This window comes from Heterodontus francisci, unplaced genomic scaffold, assembly GCF_036365525.1.
Source record: "Heterodontus francisci isolate sHetFra1 unplaced genomic scaffold, sHetFra1.hap1 HAP1_SCAFFOLD_53, whole genome shotgun sequence".
In the NCBI taxonomy this organism is placed as follows: Eukaryota; Metazoa; Chordata; class Chondrichthyes; order Heterodontiformes; family Heterodontidae; genus Heterodontus; species Heterodontus francisci.
The window spans coordinates 9,390,322-9,405,542 of record NW_027141851.1 but is presented as its reverse complement, the minus strand read 5'-3'; the positions used below and the strand labels follow the sequence as shown (position 1 = coordinate 9,405,542).

General features: G+C 46.1%; 1 protein-coding gene across 1 annotated transcript in view; it reads left to right on the top strand.

Moving 5' to 3' along the window:
* The first annotated feature begins 12,781 nt into the window (after positions 1–12,781).
* The window catches only part of LOC137364938 (probable G-protein coupled receptor 139), a 35,444-nt gene continuing 33,004 nt past the window's right edge, over positions 12,782–15,221 (top strand). The window contains exons 1-2 of the mRNA XM_068027816.1: positions 12,782–12,881; positions 14,770–14,943. Of these exons, the coding sequence (XP_067883917.1) occupies positions 12,782–12,881; positions 14,770–14,943 (274 nt within the window). The remainder of the gene's footprint in view (positions 12,882–14,769; positions 14,944–15,221) is intronic.

Below are 15,221 nucleotides of genomic sequence, written 5' to 3'. Positions count from 1 at the left end.
ATACCAAGATCTCTCTGTTCATCTACACTACCAAGAATCTTCCCATTAGCCCAGTACTCTGCATTGCTGTTACTCCTTCCAAAGTGAATCACCTCACACTTCTCCGCATTAAACTCCATTTGCCATCTCTCAGCCCAGCTCTGCAGCCTATCTATGTCCCTCTGTACCCTACAACACCCTTCGACACTATCCACAACTCCACCGACCTTCGTGTCATCCGCAAATTTACTAACCCACCCTTCTACACCCTCATCCAGGTCGTTTATAAAAATGACAAACAGCAGTGGCCCCAAAACAGAACCTTGCGGTACACCACTAGTAACTAAACTCCAGGATGAACATTTGCCATCAACCACCACCCTCTGTCTTCTTTCAGCTAGCCAATTTCTGATCCAAAGCTCTAAATCACCTTCAACCCCATACTTCCGTATTTTCTGCAATAGCCTACCGTGGGGAACCTTATCAAACGCCTTACTGAAATCCATATACACAACATCCACGGCTTTACCCTCATCCACCTGTTTGGTCACCTTCTCGAAAACCTCAATAAGGTTTGTGAGGCACGACCTACCATTCACAAAACCGTGCTGACTATCGCAAATGAACTTATTCTTTTCAAGATGATTATAAATCCTGTCTCTTATAACCTTTTCCAACATTTTACCCACAACCGAAGTAAGGCTCACAGGTCTATAATTACCAGGGCTGTCTCTACTCCCCTTCTTGAACAAGGGGACAACATTTGCTATCCTCCAGTCCTCCGGCACTACTCCTGTCGACAATGACGACTTAAAGATCAACAACAACGGCTCTGCAATCTCCTCCCTGGCTTCCCAGAGAATCCTAGGATAAATCCCATCTGGCCCAGGGGACTTATCTATTTTCACTCTTTCCAAAATTGCTAACACCTCCTCCTTGTGAATCTCAATCCCATCTAGCCTAGTAGGCTGTATCTCAGTAATCTCCTCGGCAACATTTTCTTTTTCTACTGTAAATACTGACGAAAAATATTCATTTAACGCTTCCCCTATCTCCTCTGATTCCGCACACAACTTCCCACTACTATCCTTGATTGGCCCTGTTCTAACTCTTATCATTCGTTTATTCCTGATATACCTATAGAAAGCCTTAGGGTTTTCTTTGATCCTATCCGCCAATGACTTCTCGTGTCCTCTCCTTGCTCTTCTTAGCCCTCCCTTTAGATCCTTCCTGGCTAGCTTGTAACTCTCAAGCGCCCTAACTGAGCCTTCACGTCTCATCCTAACATAAGCCGCCCTCTTCCTCTTGACAAGCGCTTCAACTTCTTGAGTAAACCACGGCTCCCTCGCTCGACAACTTCCTCCCTGCCTGACAGGTACATACTTATCAAGGACACGCATTAGCTGCTCCTTGAATAAGCTCCACATTTCGTTTGTGCCCATCCCCTGCATTTTCCTTCCCCATCCTACACATCCTAAATCTTGCCTAATCGCGTCATAATTTCCTTTCCCCCAGCTATAATTCTTGCCCTGCGGTATATACCTGTCCCTGCCCATCGCTAAGGTAAACCTAACCGAATTGTGATCACTATCGCCAAAGTGCTCACCTACATCTAAATCGAACACCTGGCCGGGTTCATTACCCAGTACCAAATCCAATGTGGCATCGCCCCTGGTTGGCCTGTCCACATACTGTGTCAGAAAACCCTCCTGCACACACTGAACAAAAACAGACCCATCTAAAGCACTCGAACTATAGTATTTCCAGTCAATATTTGGAAAGTTAAAGTCCCCCATAACCACTACCCTGTTACTCTCGCTCCTGTCGAGAATCATCTTCGCTATCCTTTCCTCTACATCTCTGGAACTATTCGGAGGTCTATAGAAAACTCCCAACAGGGTGACCTCTCCTCTCCTGTTTCTAACCTCGGCCCATACTACCTCAGTGGGCGAGTCCTCAAACGTCCTTTCTGCCGCTGTAATACTTTCCTTGATTAACAATGCCACACCCCCCCCCCCTCTTGTACCCTCTTCTCTGTTCTTTCTGAAACATCTAAATCCCGGAACCTGCAACATCCATTCCTGCCCCTGCTCTACCCATGTCTCTGAAATGGCCACAACATCAGGATCCCAGGTACCAACCCATGCTGCAAGCTCACCCACCTTATTCCGGATGCTCCTGGCGTTGAAGTGGACACACTTTAAACCAAGTTCTTGCTTGCCAGTGCCCTCTTGCGTCCCTGTAACCTTATCCCCTACCTCACTACTCTCAACAGCCTGTACACTGGAACTACAATTTAGGTTCCCATTCCCCTGCTGATTTAGTTTAAACCCCCCCGAAGAGCACTAACAAATCTCCCCCCCAGGATATTGGTACCCCTCTGGTTCAGGTGAAGACCATCCTGTCTGTAGAGGTCCCACCTACCCCAGAAAGAGCCCCAATTATCCAGGAAACCAAAACCCTCCCTCCTACACCATCAAAGGCACCTAGGTGGGATCAAGGGAAGGATTCTTAAAAGGGTTGTTGAAGAGTCAAGAGGGGACTGTGAGAACGGAATTTTAGAATTTTAAGAACAGAATTTTATGGGGACATTTAAGATGAGATTAATCAATCATGTATTGCTAGCTTGGCCTTGCGGCAGGTACAGAGCGATGGCAGGAAAGATATTATGCTTCAATGACTACTTTAAATACCTCTCCACTCCACATATGATGATATTGTGTTATCATGGTATGATAAAAGGAGGGATTGTTGGAGAATTTTCTGAGCTTTGCTAATTATTTCTTAACTTTATAAAAATAGAGAAACAGGACGCAGCTTGTCGCAAACCTAACCAATGATCAGGAAATGTAGACAGAGCAACTGACCACAATCATCTGGCTTCGGAAGGGACAGAGCTCATGATGGATTTTGGGGAAGTGAAAGCAGAGTATTCGTTACTGACTCTATCGTTTTATTCATGTTTGTGCAACCTAGCCAGAAGTAACGGCCAAATACAGTACCTGGAGTGTGTACGTTAAATAGGGAACAATAGCTTGTTATGCTCGAACTAACGCTCTACTGACCTCGGACATTGCAAAGGGCACAGAGCTGCAGGTGGTGTTGTGGTTGGCCTGTGGTTTATGCTTAATTGTGAATCTGCTAGCTCTGCTTCTTTTATACTATATAAGTCCACGGCGATTTGTAGTTGGGGGGAGCAGCACTGGACTGCATTTAGGTAAGGTGTGCTCCCCCATGATATCATGCAATAAAAGTTTGTTCTCAACGTCTGAGGCCGGAGAATTTGTTCAACAATTGGGCGCAATCTGGATTGTCTTCAACAATTAGACCTTCCAAAATGCATTACCTCACATTTGACCGGATTATACTCCATCTGCCAATTCTCCGCACAAGTCTCCAACCGATCTATATCCTGCTGTATCACTTGACAATCCTCATCATTATCCGCACCTCCAGCAACCGTTGTGTTATCCGCAAACTTACTATCAGACCAGCTACATTTTCCTCCAAATCATTTATATATTATTGGAGAGGATTCTGAGAGACAGGATTTATGATTATTTGGAAAAGCATAGTTTGATTAGAGATAGTCAGCATGTCTTTGAGAGGGGAAGTTCATGCCTCACAAGCCTTATTGCATTCTTTGAGGATGTGACAAAACAGATTGATGAAGGAAGAGCAGTGGATGTGGTGTATATGGATTTTAGCAAGGCGTTTGATAAGGTTCCCCAAGGTAGGCTCATTCAGAAAGTAAGGAGGCATGGGATTCAGGGAAATTTGGCTGCCGGGATACAGAATTGGCTGGCCCATAGAAGACAGAGGGTGGTAGTAGATGGAAAGTGGCGTTCCACAGGGATCTGTTCTGGGACCTCTGATCTTTGTGATTTTTATAAATGACTTGGATGAGGAAGTGGAAGGCTTGGTTAGTAGGTTTACCGATGACACAAAGGTTGCTGGAGTTGTGGATAGTGTGGAGGGCTGTTGGAGGTTGCAACGGGACATTGACGGGATGCAGAGCTGGGCTGAGAATTGGCAGATGGAGTTCAACCTGGAAAAGTGTGAAGTGATTCATTTTGGAAGGTCAGATTTGAATGCAGAATACAGGCTTAAAGACAGGATTCTTGGCAGTGTGGAGGAACAGAGGGATCTTGGGGTCCACGTCCATAGATCCCTCAAAGTTGCCACCCAAGTTGATAGGGTTGTTAAGAAGGCGTATGGGGTGTTGGCTTTCATTAACAGGGGGATTGAGTTTAAGAGCCCCGAGGTTATGCTGCAGCTCTATAAAGCCCTGGTTAGACCACACTTGGAATATTGTGTTCAGTTCTGTCGCCTCATTATAGGAAGGATGTGGAAGCTTTAGATAGGATGCAGAGGAGATTTGCCAGGATGCTGCCTGGACTGGAGGGCATGTCTTATGAAGAAAGGTTGAGGGAGCTGGGGCTTTTCTCATTGGAGTGAAGAAGGATGAGAGGTGACTTGATAGAGGCGTGTAAGATCATGAGAGGCATAGATGGATTGGATAGCCAGAGACTTTTTCCCAGGGCGGAAAGGGCTATCACCAGGGGGCATAATTTTAAGGTGATTGGAGGAAGGTTTCGGGGAGATGTCAGAGGTAGGATCTTTACACAGAGAGTGGTGGGTGCGTGGAATGCACCGCCAGCGGTGGTAGTAGAAGCAGATACATTAGGGACATTTAAGCGACTCTTGGATAGGTACATGGATGATAGTAGAATGAAGAGTATGTCGGTAGTTTGATCTTAGAGTAGGTTAATGGGTCGGCACAACATCGTGGGCCGAAGGGCCTGTACTGTGCTGTACTGTTCTATGTTCTATGTTATATGTTCTATATACTGCTAACAGGACAGAGATTGACTCTGTAGCTGACTCCAGGCTGTACTTTGCCTGGCAGCGTTTCAGAGGACAGTGTGGACGGAGATTTACTCTATCTCCCTGGAATTTAGAAGGTTAAGGGATGAATTAATCAAAGTTTACAAGATAATAATGGAACTAAGGGGTCGATAGAGAGAAACCCCTCTGACTGGGGAGTCTAGCACGAGGGATGCAGTCGAAGAATCGAACATTAGTCTAAAACCCTTTCAAGAGTGAAATTAAGAAATATTTCTGCACACAGAGGGTGGTAGAAATTTGGAATTGTCTTCCACAAATGACCCCTCCCTATGTCTGCTATGTCCTCCACCTCCCCATCCTCCAATATCTGCGATACTGTCAGTCTTGCCTCTGGAATTCCATTCCGAAACCTCTCCCTCTCACTAACTCCCTTTCCTCATTGAAGACGCTCCCTAATTTCAACCTCTCTGACCAAGATTTTGGTCACATAGCGTAAATCTCCTTCTGTGGCTCGGTGCCGAATTTTTAATTTTTTAAAAATTGATTCGAGTGACTTGCGTGTTGCTGGCAAAGTCAGCATTTATTGTCCATCCCTAATTGCCCTTCGAGAGGATGGTGGTGAGCCATGTTCTTGAACCACTGAAGTCCATGAGGTTTAGGTTCACCCACATTGCTGTTAGGAAGGGAGTTCCAGGAATTTGACACAGTGACAGTGAAGGAATTGCAATATAGTTTAAAGTCAGGATAGTGAGTGACTTTAGTTGTTTTGTGTGGCCATATTTTCAGTGAACAGTCCCTTTAAATTTTTTTATATTTGTTAGATGTAAAATTTCTCCTCCAATCTGCTCGTGAACCTTCAGGTCCCTCTGTACCTGCACACTCTTGAGAAATATGTCATTGTGTAATATGCATGTCATAATATCTTCAAACAACTTCGACATCGTTTCACAAAAGGGAAATCTCCTTTTTATCTTCTCTGTTCTGAGGAGAACAAGCCCAGCTCTCCAGTCCATCAGTGTAACTGTAATAATCTCATCCCTGGACACGTTCTAGTAGATCTCTTCTGTACATTCACAAAAGCCTCCATGTCCTTTCTAAAGTGTGGTCCCAAAATTGGACACAATACTCCAGCTGGGGTCAAACTATTATTTTATAAAGGTTTAGCATTACTTCCTGACGTTTATACTCTATACCTGTTTATAAAGCTCAGGATCCCATCTGCTTTCCTAACCCATCAGCAAAGAGGGAAATTCTACCAGGACCATTGACCGATTCCCTTAGACATGAATCAATGAGTCGTTCCAAGGCTGGTGGGATGATTTAGGGGAGACCAGAGAGAACCCTGACCTGGTCAGCTCTTTTCAAACAGATAACCAACAATGCATTTGCAGTGATATTAATAAAACCCTTAGGAAGACAGGAGGAAGCGATTCGTCCCCTCGAGCTAATCCCACCCATTCACTCATGGCTGATTTGCTCCTTATCTACATCGAGCTGTCTCGGCTCCGTCAACAATAAATCCCTTTCCTAATAAATCTCTGCCGATAATCAGGAATTAATACCACTGGGGAATTCCTTCCCTCCACCTCTCTGCCTCTCTACCTCTCGTACCTGCTGAAAGGCATTCCTTATAACTAACCTCATTGACCAAGCTTTTGGTCATCAGCCTTAATCTCTCCTTATGTGGGTTTGGGGTCAGATTTTGTTTTATAATACACCCTGCGTAGTATCTTGGGGACATTTTATTACTCGCCTTCTTCCTCACCCCATCTCTCTCTCTCTCTTGATCTTTCTCCTCACCTCTAAGACAAGTATATCCTTCCTGAACAACAACATTTAATAGTTTCTCACCATTTGAAAAATGTTCTGTGCTTCTATTATTCCTGCTAAAGTGAAGAACCTCACATTTCTCCACATGATACTCCAGCTGCCACTTTCTTGACTATTCACTTAACCTGTCAATCTTCCTTTGCATTCTCTTTGTGCCTTCCTCATAGCTTACTGTCCCACCTTACTTTGTATCATCAGCCCAAATAAACCTAACATAGGCAGTGTTTGAGAGAGGCACTTTTGTCCTGACAAGTATTAAGATACAACTGCTTGATAGTTTGTGCAGGATACTTCTGTATATTCATCGCAGTTGTTAAGATGAAAGATCTTTAATAAGAGATTATAGGAACATAGGAAGACAGAAACAGGAGTAGGCCATTCAGCCCCACTACCCTGTCTCACCATTCAGTGAGATCATGGCTGATCCTCAGCCTAACTCCATCTCCCTGCCTTTGTCCCATATCACTTATTATCTTTGCTTAACAAAACTCTATCTCAGATTTAAAGCTAACACTTGTTCTAACTTCAACTTCTGTTTGTGGGAGAGAGTTCCAAACCTCTACCACCCTTTGCGTGAAGAAGTGCTTCCTAACATCTCTCCTTCATGGTCTGGCGCTAATTTTTAGACTATGTCCCTAGTTTTAGAATCTTCAACCAGTGGAATTAGTTTATTTTTATCCAGCCTGTCTTTTCCTGTCAGCTGAATTACCTCTGTGCCTTTATACTCCAATCCTCTAGATATAAATGCTAGCATTCCATTTGCCTTTTTGATTATTTTCTGCACTTGCTCATAGCATTTTAAAGATCTATGCACCTGAACCCCCAAGTCTCTTTGGACATCCACTGTATTTAACCTCTTCCCATTTAGAAAGTACCCTGCTCTATCCTTTTTTGGTCCAAAATGGATAACCTCACACTTGCCCACCTTGAAATCCAACTGCCACAGTTTTCCCCATTCACCTAATCTGTCAATATCTCCTTGTAACTTTATGCTATCATCTAGATTGTCTACAAATCCACCTAACTTTGTATCATCAGCAAATTTGGATCTTTGACTTACTATGCCATCATCCAAGTCGTTAATAAATCATGTGAATAACTAAGGCCACAACACAGATCCCTGCCGGACACCACTAGTCACCTCCTGTAAATCAGAATACCAACCCATTCTCCCCACTCTCTGTCACCTACCACTCAACCAACTTTCCAACCATGTCAGTACTTTACCCTCAACTCCATGGGCCTCTATCTTAGCGAACAGTCTCTTCTGTGGGACTTTATCAAATGCCTTCTGGAATTCCATATAAATAACATCCATAGACATTCACCTGTCCACTACCTTAGTCACCTCTTCAAAAGGTGCAATGAGATTTGTCAGGCATGACCATTCCATCATGAATCCATGCTGGCTGTCCCTGATTAACTGAAATGTTTCTTGGTCTTCAGTCACCGTATCCTTGATTATAGACTCCAGCAACTTGCTCACCACAGATGACAGGCTGACTGGTCTGGAATTTCCCTGGTTCCCCCTTTCACCCTTCTCAAAAAATGGAATGACCAGTCCCGAGAGACCACTCCTGAATCGAGGGAATTCTGAAAGTCTATAGTTAGGGCATCTACAATGTGCTCCCCTACTTCCTTTAACACCCTCGGATGGAAACCGTCAGATCCTCGGGATTTCTCACTCTTTGGTTCCATCAATTTCCTTGTTACTAATGTTTTGCTTAATGTTAATTGTAACTGTCCCCTATTGGCTATTAATTATTTCGGGAGTTCCGGTAAGTTATCCTCCTTTTCACCTGTAAACACTGAGGCAAAGTAATTTTTCAACATGTCTGCCATTTCTCCATTATCAATGACAATTTCAGCTTTTAGTGGACCTACATTGCTCTTGACCACCCGCTTTCCCTTTATGTAACTATAAAATTTCTTATTATTGATTTTGATGCCCCTTGCAAGTTTCATTTCATAATCTATTTTAGTAACTCTTCTAAGCTGCTTTGTGACCCTTTGCTGGTCTTTGTATCGATCCCATTCGGCCGGATCTATGTTGCGTTTTGCATTTTTGTAAGCCCTTACTTTTACTTTGATGCTGTTCCTAATCTCTTTGGTTGTCCATGGCTGTTTTTTCTGTGAAGTGGAGCTTTTTCCTCTCAGGGGTATATACTCGCTCTGTATTATGTTAAAAGTTTCTTTAAATATTCTCCACTGTTCGTCAGTCGTTTGACCCATCAACAGATCTTCCCAGTTTACCGTGAACAGTCTCTGTCTCATCCAGGTAAAGTCAGCCTTACTCAAGTCTAATATTCTAGTAGCTGCTTCCTGCTTTTCACTTTCAAACGTTACATTGAATTCGATCATGTTGTGACCACTATTTGATAAATGTTCACGCACAGTGAGGCTACTAATTAAAGTTGGCACATTACTCATAACTAAATCTAATACTGCCTGTTCCCTTGTTACATCGAGGACATATTGCTGTCGGAAACTATCCCGGACACATTCCAGAAATTCACTACCTTTCTGATAGGTGCTAGTCTGCCTCTCCCAATCTATGTGCAAGTTAAAATGTCCCATTAATGCTACTCTGATTTTGTTACACAGGTGCCTAATTTGTACATTTGTACAATCTAACACCTCAGAACTGCTACCAGGGGGTCTATACACAATACCTATTTACAATTTTAGATCCTTTTCTGTTCCTCAGTTCCACCCATAAGGTCTCCACTGGATATCCCCTTGTGGTATCCTCCCTCACCAATGGGTGATATTATTTCTAATCAGTAAGGCTACTCCACCCCCTCTGCCACTTTCCCTGTACCTCCTGTAAACTTGAAAAACAGGTATATTTAGCTCCCAGTCATGACCATCCTGCGGCCAAGTCTCCACAATGGCCACCACATCATAATCTTCCATTTGAATTTGCGCCAGCAGCTCATCCAGCTTATTTCTTACGCTCCGTGTATTTGTTTGGAGGACTCTTATTTGGGCTATACCCTCTAAACTGTCCCACAGCACTGATGCTTTATACGACTGCTTATCATTTTCTCTCTTCTGGTTTAACCAGTACAGTTCTTGCAGTTTTGCCCTTACTTGCTGTTCCTGAAGTAGGGCTCATGACTGTTTCTTTACCCTTTGCCTTGTTACTTGTTTTTGAAACTGTATTGACTTCGCCTGAGGCATCCCCCTCTCCGCATTGACTAGTTTATAGTCCTTGTGACCAGCCTAGTTATTCTTTCCACTAGGACACTGGTCCCATATCAGTTCCGTTGGAGCCCGTCCCACCTTTAAAAATACTGATGCAAGTGCCCCATTTACCCTTCTTTCCCACACCGCTTCTTTAGCCACATGTTTACTTCCCTAAATGGCTTTTCCCTCTGCCAATTTGCACGTGCTAGGGACTGGAGTGATCCCTCACTTCAAGGGTACAGCTGAAATCCCACCCGAGGATGATGCACTCGCCGCTATCGATAGAACTCAAAAGAGCAGTCACTTCTTCAAAGAAGTGCACTTGCAACGCACCGGACCTGGGCGCGTACACGTTCACAAACTGGAGCGGCACGCTACCCAGGCAAATGACAAGCTGGAGCAAGCGGCCCAGCATAAGCTCCTTGACCCTCAAGATCTCCATCAGAAAAGTTGGAACCAGCAAGATAGCCACCCCACTAGAAATAGGTGTGAGGTGTCTTATGTAGACCCCACACTGCTACTCCAAGAGCCAGGTGGCTTCGTCTCCCAGAACGCTGTGTGTTTCTTGCAGAAAGCTCACAGCATACCTCCCTTTCCTGAGGACTGAGTGATTGTGAAATCTCCAGTGAGATCCCCTGCTGCCGTGGATGTTGAGGCAGGCTATAGTTATCAACATGTCTAATGTACTTAGGAACCCATCACCAACACCTTACTGTGAGGAGGGAGCGAATGTGAACCTCACCCTCCACTCACCCCGCCAACCCATTGAGGAATTCTTTAAACTGGCGCCTCTCAACCAGTTTCACGCCCGTGCCCTTTCCTCCTTCTTGAGGGTGGCATGGACGGTCTGGATGATCAAAGCCAGAGTTCCGTGGTGGGGATGCGAGGAGACTCGGTAAGAGGCACAAGGGAGTCCTAACAGGGTAAGAGGCCTGTGAGGGTCAGCCTCAGCAACAACCTCATGCTACCACCCGTATAGTTCACCAGCTGCTGGCTTTGTGTGCGCTGGCAGAGCGGGAGATGGCCTCCATCTGGCAATAGATTCAAAATCATCCTCTCTGCCCCAAACCGAGTCCCCATCCTCCTCTGGATTGTCGCTGCCAGCATCCGAGACACCCGCTGCACATTGTGCAGCTGACGCATCAACTGGCCCCACCTCGATCACGATCTGACCTCTAGTATCGATGGAGGTGTATTCCACTTGGAATTCTTCTTTTGGACTGGAGTCCATCAGCGCCAGTGCTTCAGGACACACGTCCACCTCCAACCCCGGAATCCATTTGGAGCAGGGACTGGAAGTGGCGAGAAGAGGCCATCTCCTGCTCGGCCAACACCCACAAACCCAGCAGATGGAGCATTACACAAATTGGCTTCTGGGTCTGTCCCATCCCGGGCAGCAGCCTCAGGCTGCTTGGGACGGTTGACCATCACAGGTCTCGTAACCACCCAGGACTCCATAACCATCAGCCAAAGGAAATATTTCTCTTGTGGGGTCCACAATCTTCCCCAATATGTACGGACCCCCTTCCCCGGCAGTTTACAAAGCTACAGGGGTATCTCTCCATCCCTCGATCATGAGGGGCAAAGAATTACCGCCCAAGCTTGTCGGCCTCCATTTTATGTGGAGCTAGGGGGAGCCCGAAGGCCATGCCATGAGATGGGCCCCGCAAATCACAGCCCTCTTCAGAGGATGGACAATACCTCCATGTATTTATTTTTTATTTATTTAGAGATACAGCACTGAGACGGGCCCTTTGGCCCACCGAGTCTGTGCCGACCATCAACCACCCATTTATACGAATCCTACATTAATCCCATATTCCTACCACATCTCACCTTCCCCTACCACGTACCCATAGTAGGGGCAATTTATAATGGCCAATTTACCTATCAACCTGCAAGTCTTTGGCTGTGGGAGGAAACCGGAGCACTCGGTGAAAACCCACGCAGTCACAGGGAGAACTTGCAAATTCCACTCCAGCAGTACCCAGATTCGAACCTGGGTCGCTAGATTTGTGAGGCTGCGGTGCTAATCACTGCACCACTGTGGGAGGAGTGCTTAGGCTCAGAGACCTCCATCTCAGCAGAGGCCTCTACTTCTCCCTCTGTATCCATCTGCCCAGGTTTCTTGGGCCTGACCTCAGCTGTGGGTCAGTTGGGCTCCCTGTAGGTCTGAACGCAGGCTCAGGACTTTTTTCCGTATCCACGGTGAGCACCTTCAGGTGCTTTGTTTTGTGCCACGCCTTCCTTCCACTCAGGCTGGTCTTCACCTCTCCACCAGAGGCCGTGAAGACGACAGTCTTCGCAACCACGCGAGCGGTAGCTGATGAAAGTGTCGGTGGAGTGGGAGGAGGTGCAGCGGAGCCACGCTGGGCCGCCGTGGTGCAGTTTGCAGCCTGGAGTGTGGGGCAGTTTTTATGAAAGTGCCCCACTCCCTTGCCAGCATGGCACCGCGTCCATTCCGAGGTACAGAGGACACGGTAAACCACCTACCCCCCCCACCACCGCCCCCCCCCCCCGAACTCCAAGACCTCCTCCCGAGCCAGCTTCCAAAGTAACTGGTGGCGGAACGAGTACACATGCCAGAGGAGGTTCTGCCAAAGACCGAGCAGCCCTGAGGTGATTTCCGACCTTCCCCACCCCCCCCCCCCAATGTTACAGATGGGAGTGGAGGAACTCACTGGGAATGAAGGGCATGACCGGCTGCACAGTGGCCCCTACATGGTCCACCGGCAGGAAGGTTCCCCACATAGTGAGCCCATTACTCAGGGCCAGGGACACCGCCTACTCAGTTTTCAGATGAAACACTGCATTCCCATATATATTTGAGGATGCAACAATTGCCCAGGCGGCGACAACCTCGGCTCCTGCCTTCCCGCTGGCTTCCATGGACATGTTGGCTGAATGGTATTAATTTAAATAGTGACGGGAACACATGGGCAACCACAGAGCCTGCAGCTGCCTAGGTTGTCGAGGAACGGCCATGGGTGATGGCGGACTTGCCAAGGCTCCAAGAGCTAAGCTTACCCCGAATTGTAGGCTTGCATATCAAACGAAATACAAGTTGCAGAAGACATACAAAATAAGCAAATAACATGCTCGGGGAGAGGCTGAGCGTAAAGAGGAGAGGGCAACACAGGCTGTAAGCGATGACTTACTCCGGGGGTGGTGCACACAACACACTTAAAACAGTCTTTTAAGCACCCGTGATCTTGCGGTCGTCTTGTCTTCTTGTTGGGGGAGGCATCTTTACCTGGGTCCGCTGAAAGTTGCGCAGACACGAGCAATCCCCTTCTCCTTGTTAAGCCAGGCAGCTTCATCTCACCCAGGCGGTTGGGGTGGGGAGTGAGTTTCCCTGTGCGATTATTGCAGCAACTCAGATACCGACAGGATTGGGAGCCCCACCCATTGTTGTTCTGGCCAATTGTTCCTCACCCAAAGTCCAAAGCAAAGTTAACTGCTGGTGTTCAGCACAGACTGGCAAACAAAGGCTTTTTTTTTAAAGTAGCTTTCTTCACTGAAAATGTGATTGTTGTTCATGTTTTCCCTCTGCTTGGCTGCAACTGCTCTCCCTCTGCTCAGCGTAGCTCCTCGCTCCACCTCTGCAATCTCCAACTGCCACCAACACTGTAAGCTGAGGTTCGTTGCTGCAGCAGCACGCAACACCTCCAACCAAGCAACAGCCAACACCCTTTTTAAAATCCAAGAGTAACTTATTCATTCCTGAAGTCCAAGAACTTAATATATCACTGGTTGAATACACAAAATCAGACAGCAAAAACCATAGAGCAGTACTTGTACTTCAAATCGTGCTTATGATGACCACACATTGAGTGTTTCACATGCACCAAGCAGCAAGCACCCTATTTTGTCTCCAGGGGAAAAAATAGCAATATTCATACACATTCATCTTTTCTGCAATGTCAGTTTGATTCTCATCAGGCGTCATTAACTTTTCTGCATCAACATCTGCAGAGAGAGCTTTACTCTGTATCTAACCCTGTGCTCTACCTCTCCTGGGAGTGTTTGATGGGGGAACAGTGTAGAGGGAGCTATACGCTGTATCTAACCCCGTGCTCTACCTGCCCTGTGAGTGTTTGATGTATCTATCCCGCGCTGTACCAGCCATGGGAACTAATATGGTTGATACTGGACACATGTGGCATTCCTGAGCATTAAAACCAAAGACAGTGTTTGTGCTGGTCTGTGATTCTATTATAAAACTCTTTGCAGGGCTGGGGTCTGGGTTCCACAAGTAATTGCTTCATTGGTTCTTGTTGGGTGTTGCTATTGAACTACAGGAGCTGTCATTGCCAGTTGCCATCATGATCTCCCTCAACTGACCCAATCCACACTCTCAATTCCACTCCACAGCCAGTGTCTGAGGCTGAACCAGCCTCTTCACAACCTCGTCGTCCTAATGCAATTTGAGCCAAGCTTCCAGCTCCATCACACAGACCGCCTACTTCACCTCGATATCATTTCCCGTCTCTGTTTCTCTCTCAGTTTATCTGGTGATGAATCTCTCATCCATGTCTTGGTTAGCACCAGACTTAACTATTCCAATCTACTCATCGCTTACATCCCACCTTGCCTCCTCCATAAATGTCAGCCCATCTAAATGTCTGCTGTCTTTCTCCTAATTTACTTCATGCCCCGTTCATCCATCATGCCTTTGCTCGCTGACCGACATTGGCTCATGATCTGGTCATTATGTCCTCCTCAAACCCACTACCATCCACCTCACGTTTAGATTTCCCAGCTCCACGTTGAAATTATGCCATTTTTTGATACGTCTATAGCATTAATATGTGACAAAAGGGGAGGTGGTCCTAATACTGATCCCTGGGGAACACTGCTGTTTACTCCCATCCAGTCTGAGCAACAACTGTTCACAACCTCTCCCTGCTTTCTGTTTCTTAGCCAGTCTCATATCTGCACTGTCACTGCCCCTTTCATCCATAGGATGCAGTTTTCCTAACAAGACCATTAGATGGCACTTGATCACATTACATCTGAAAGTGCTCAGAAATGACATCAAGCATGCCTCCTTCAGCAACCCGCTCCATTACCTCATTGAAGAACTGGAAAGAATTTGTCAGACATGATTGGCATTAACATATCCAGGCTGCTTGTCATTTACAAACTCATGGTTTACCAAGGCATACATGATTTACCCCCAGATTATAGACTCTAAACGTTTCCCGATGTTATCCCGACTTTAGACTGCAGGAACTGTAATAACAGAGTTTACCCATTGCTGCCTTTTTGAAGCAGGGTGTAACATTGGTAAATCTGCAGTCATCTGTCACCACTCCAATATCATAGGAGTACTGGAATATTCTGCCCAGTGCCTCTGCTATTTCCACCATTCT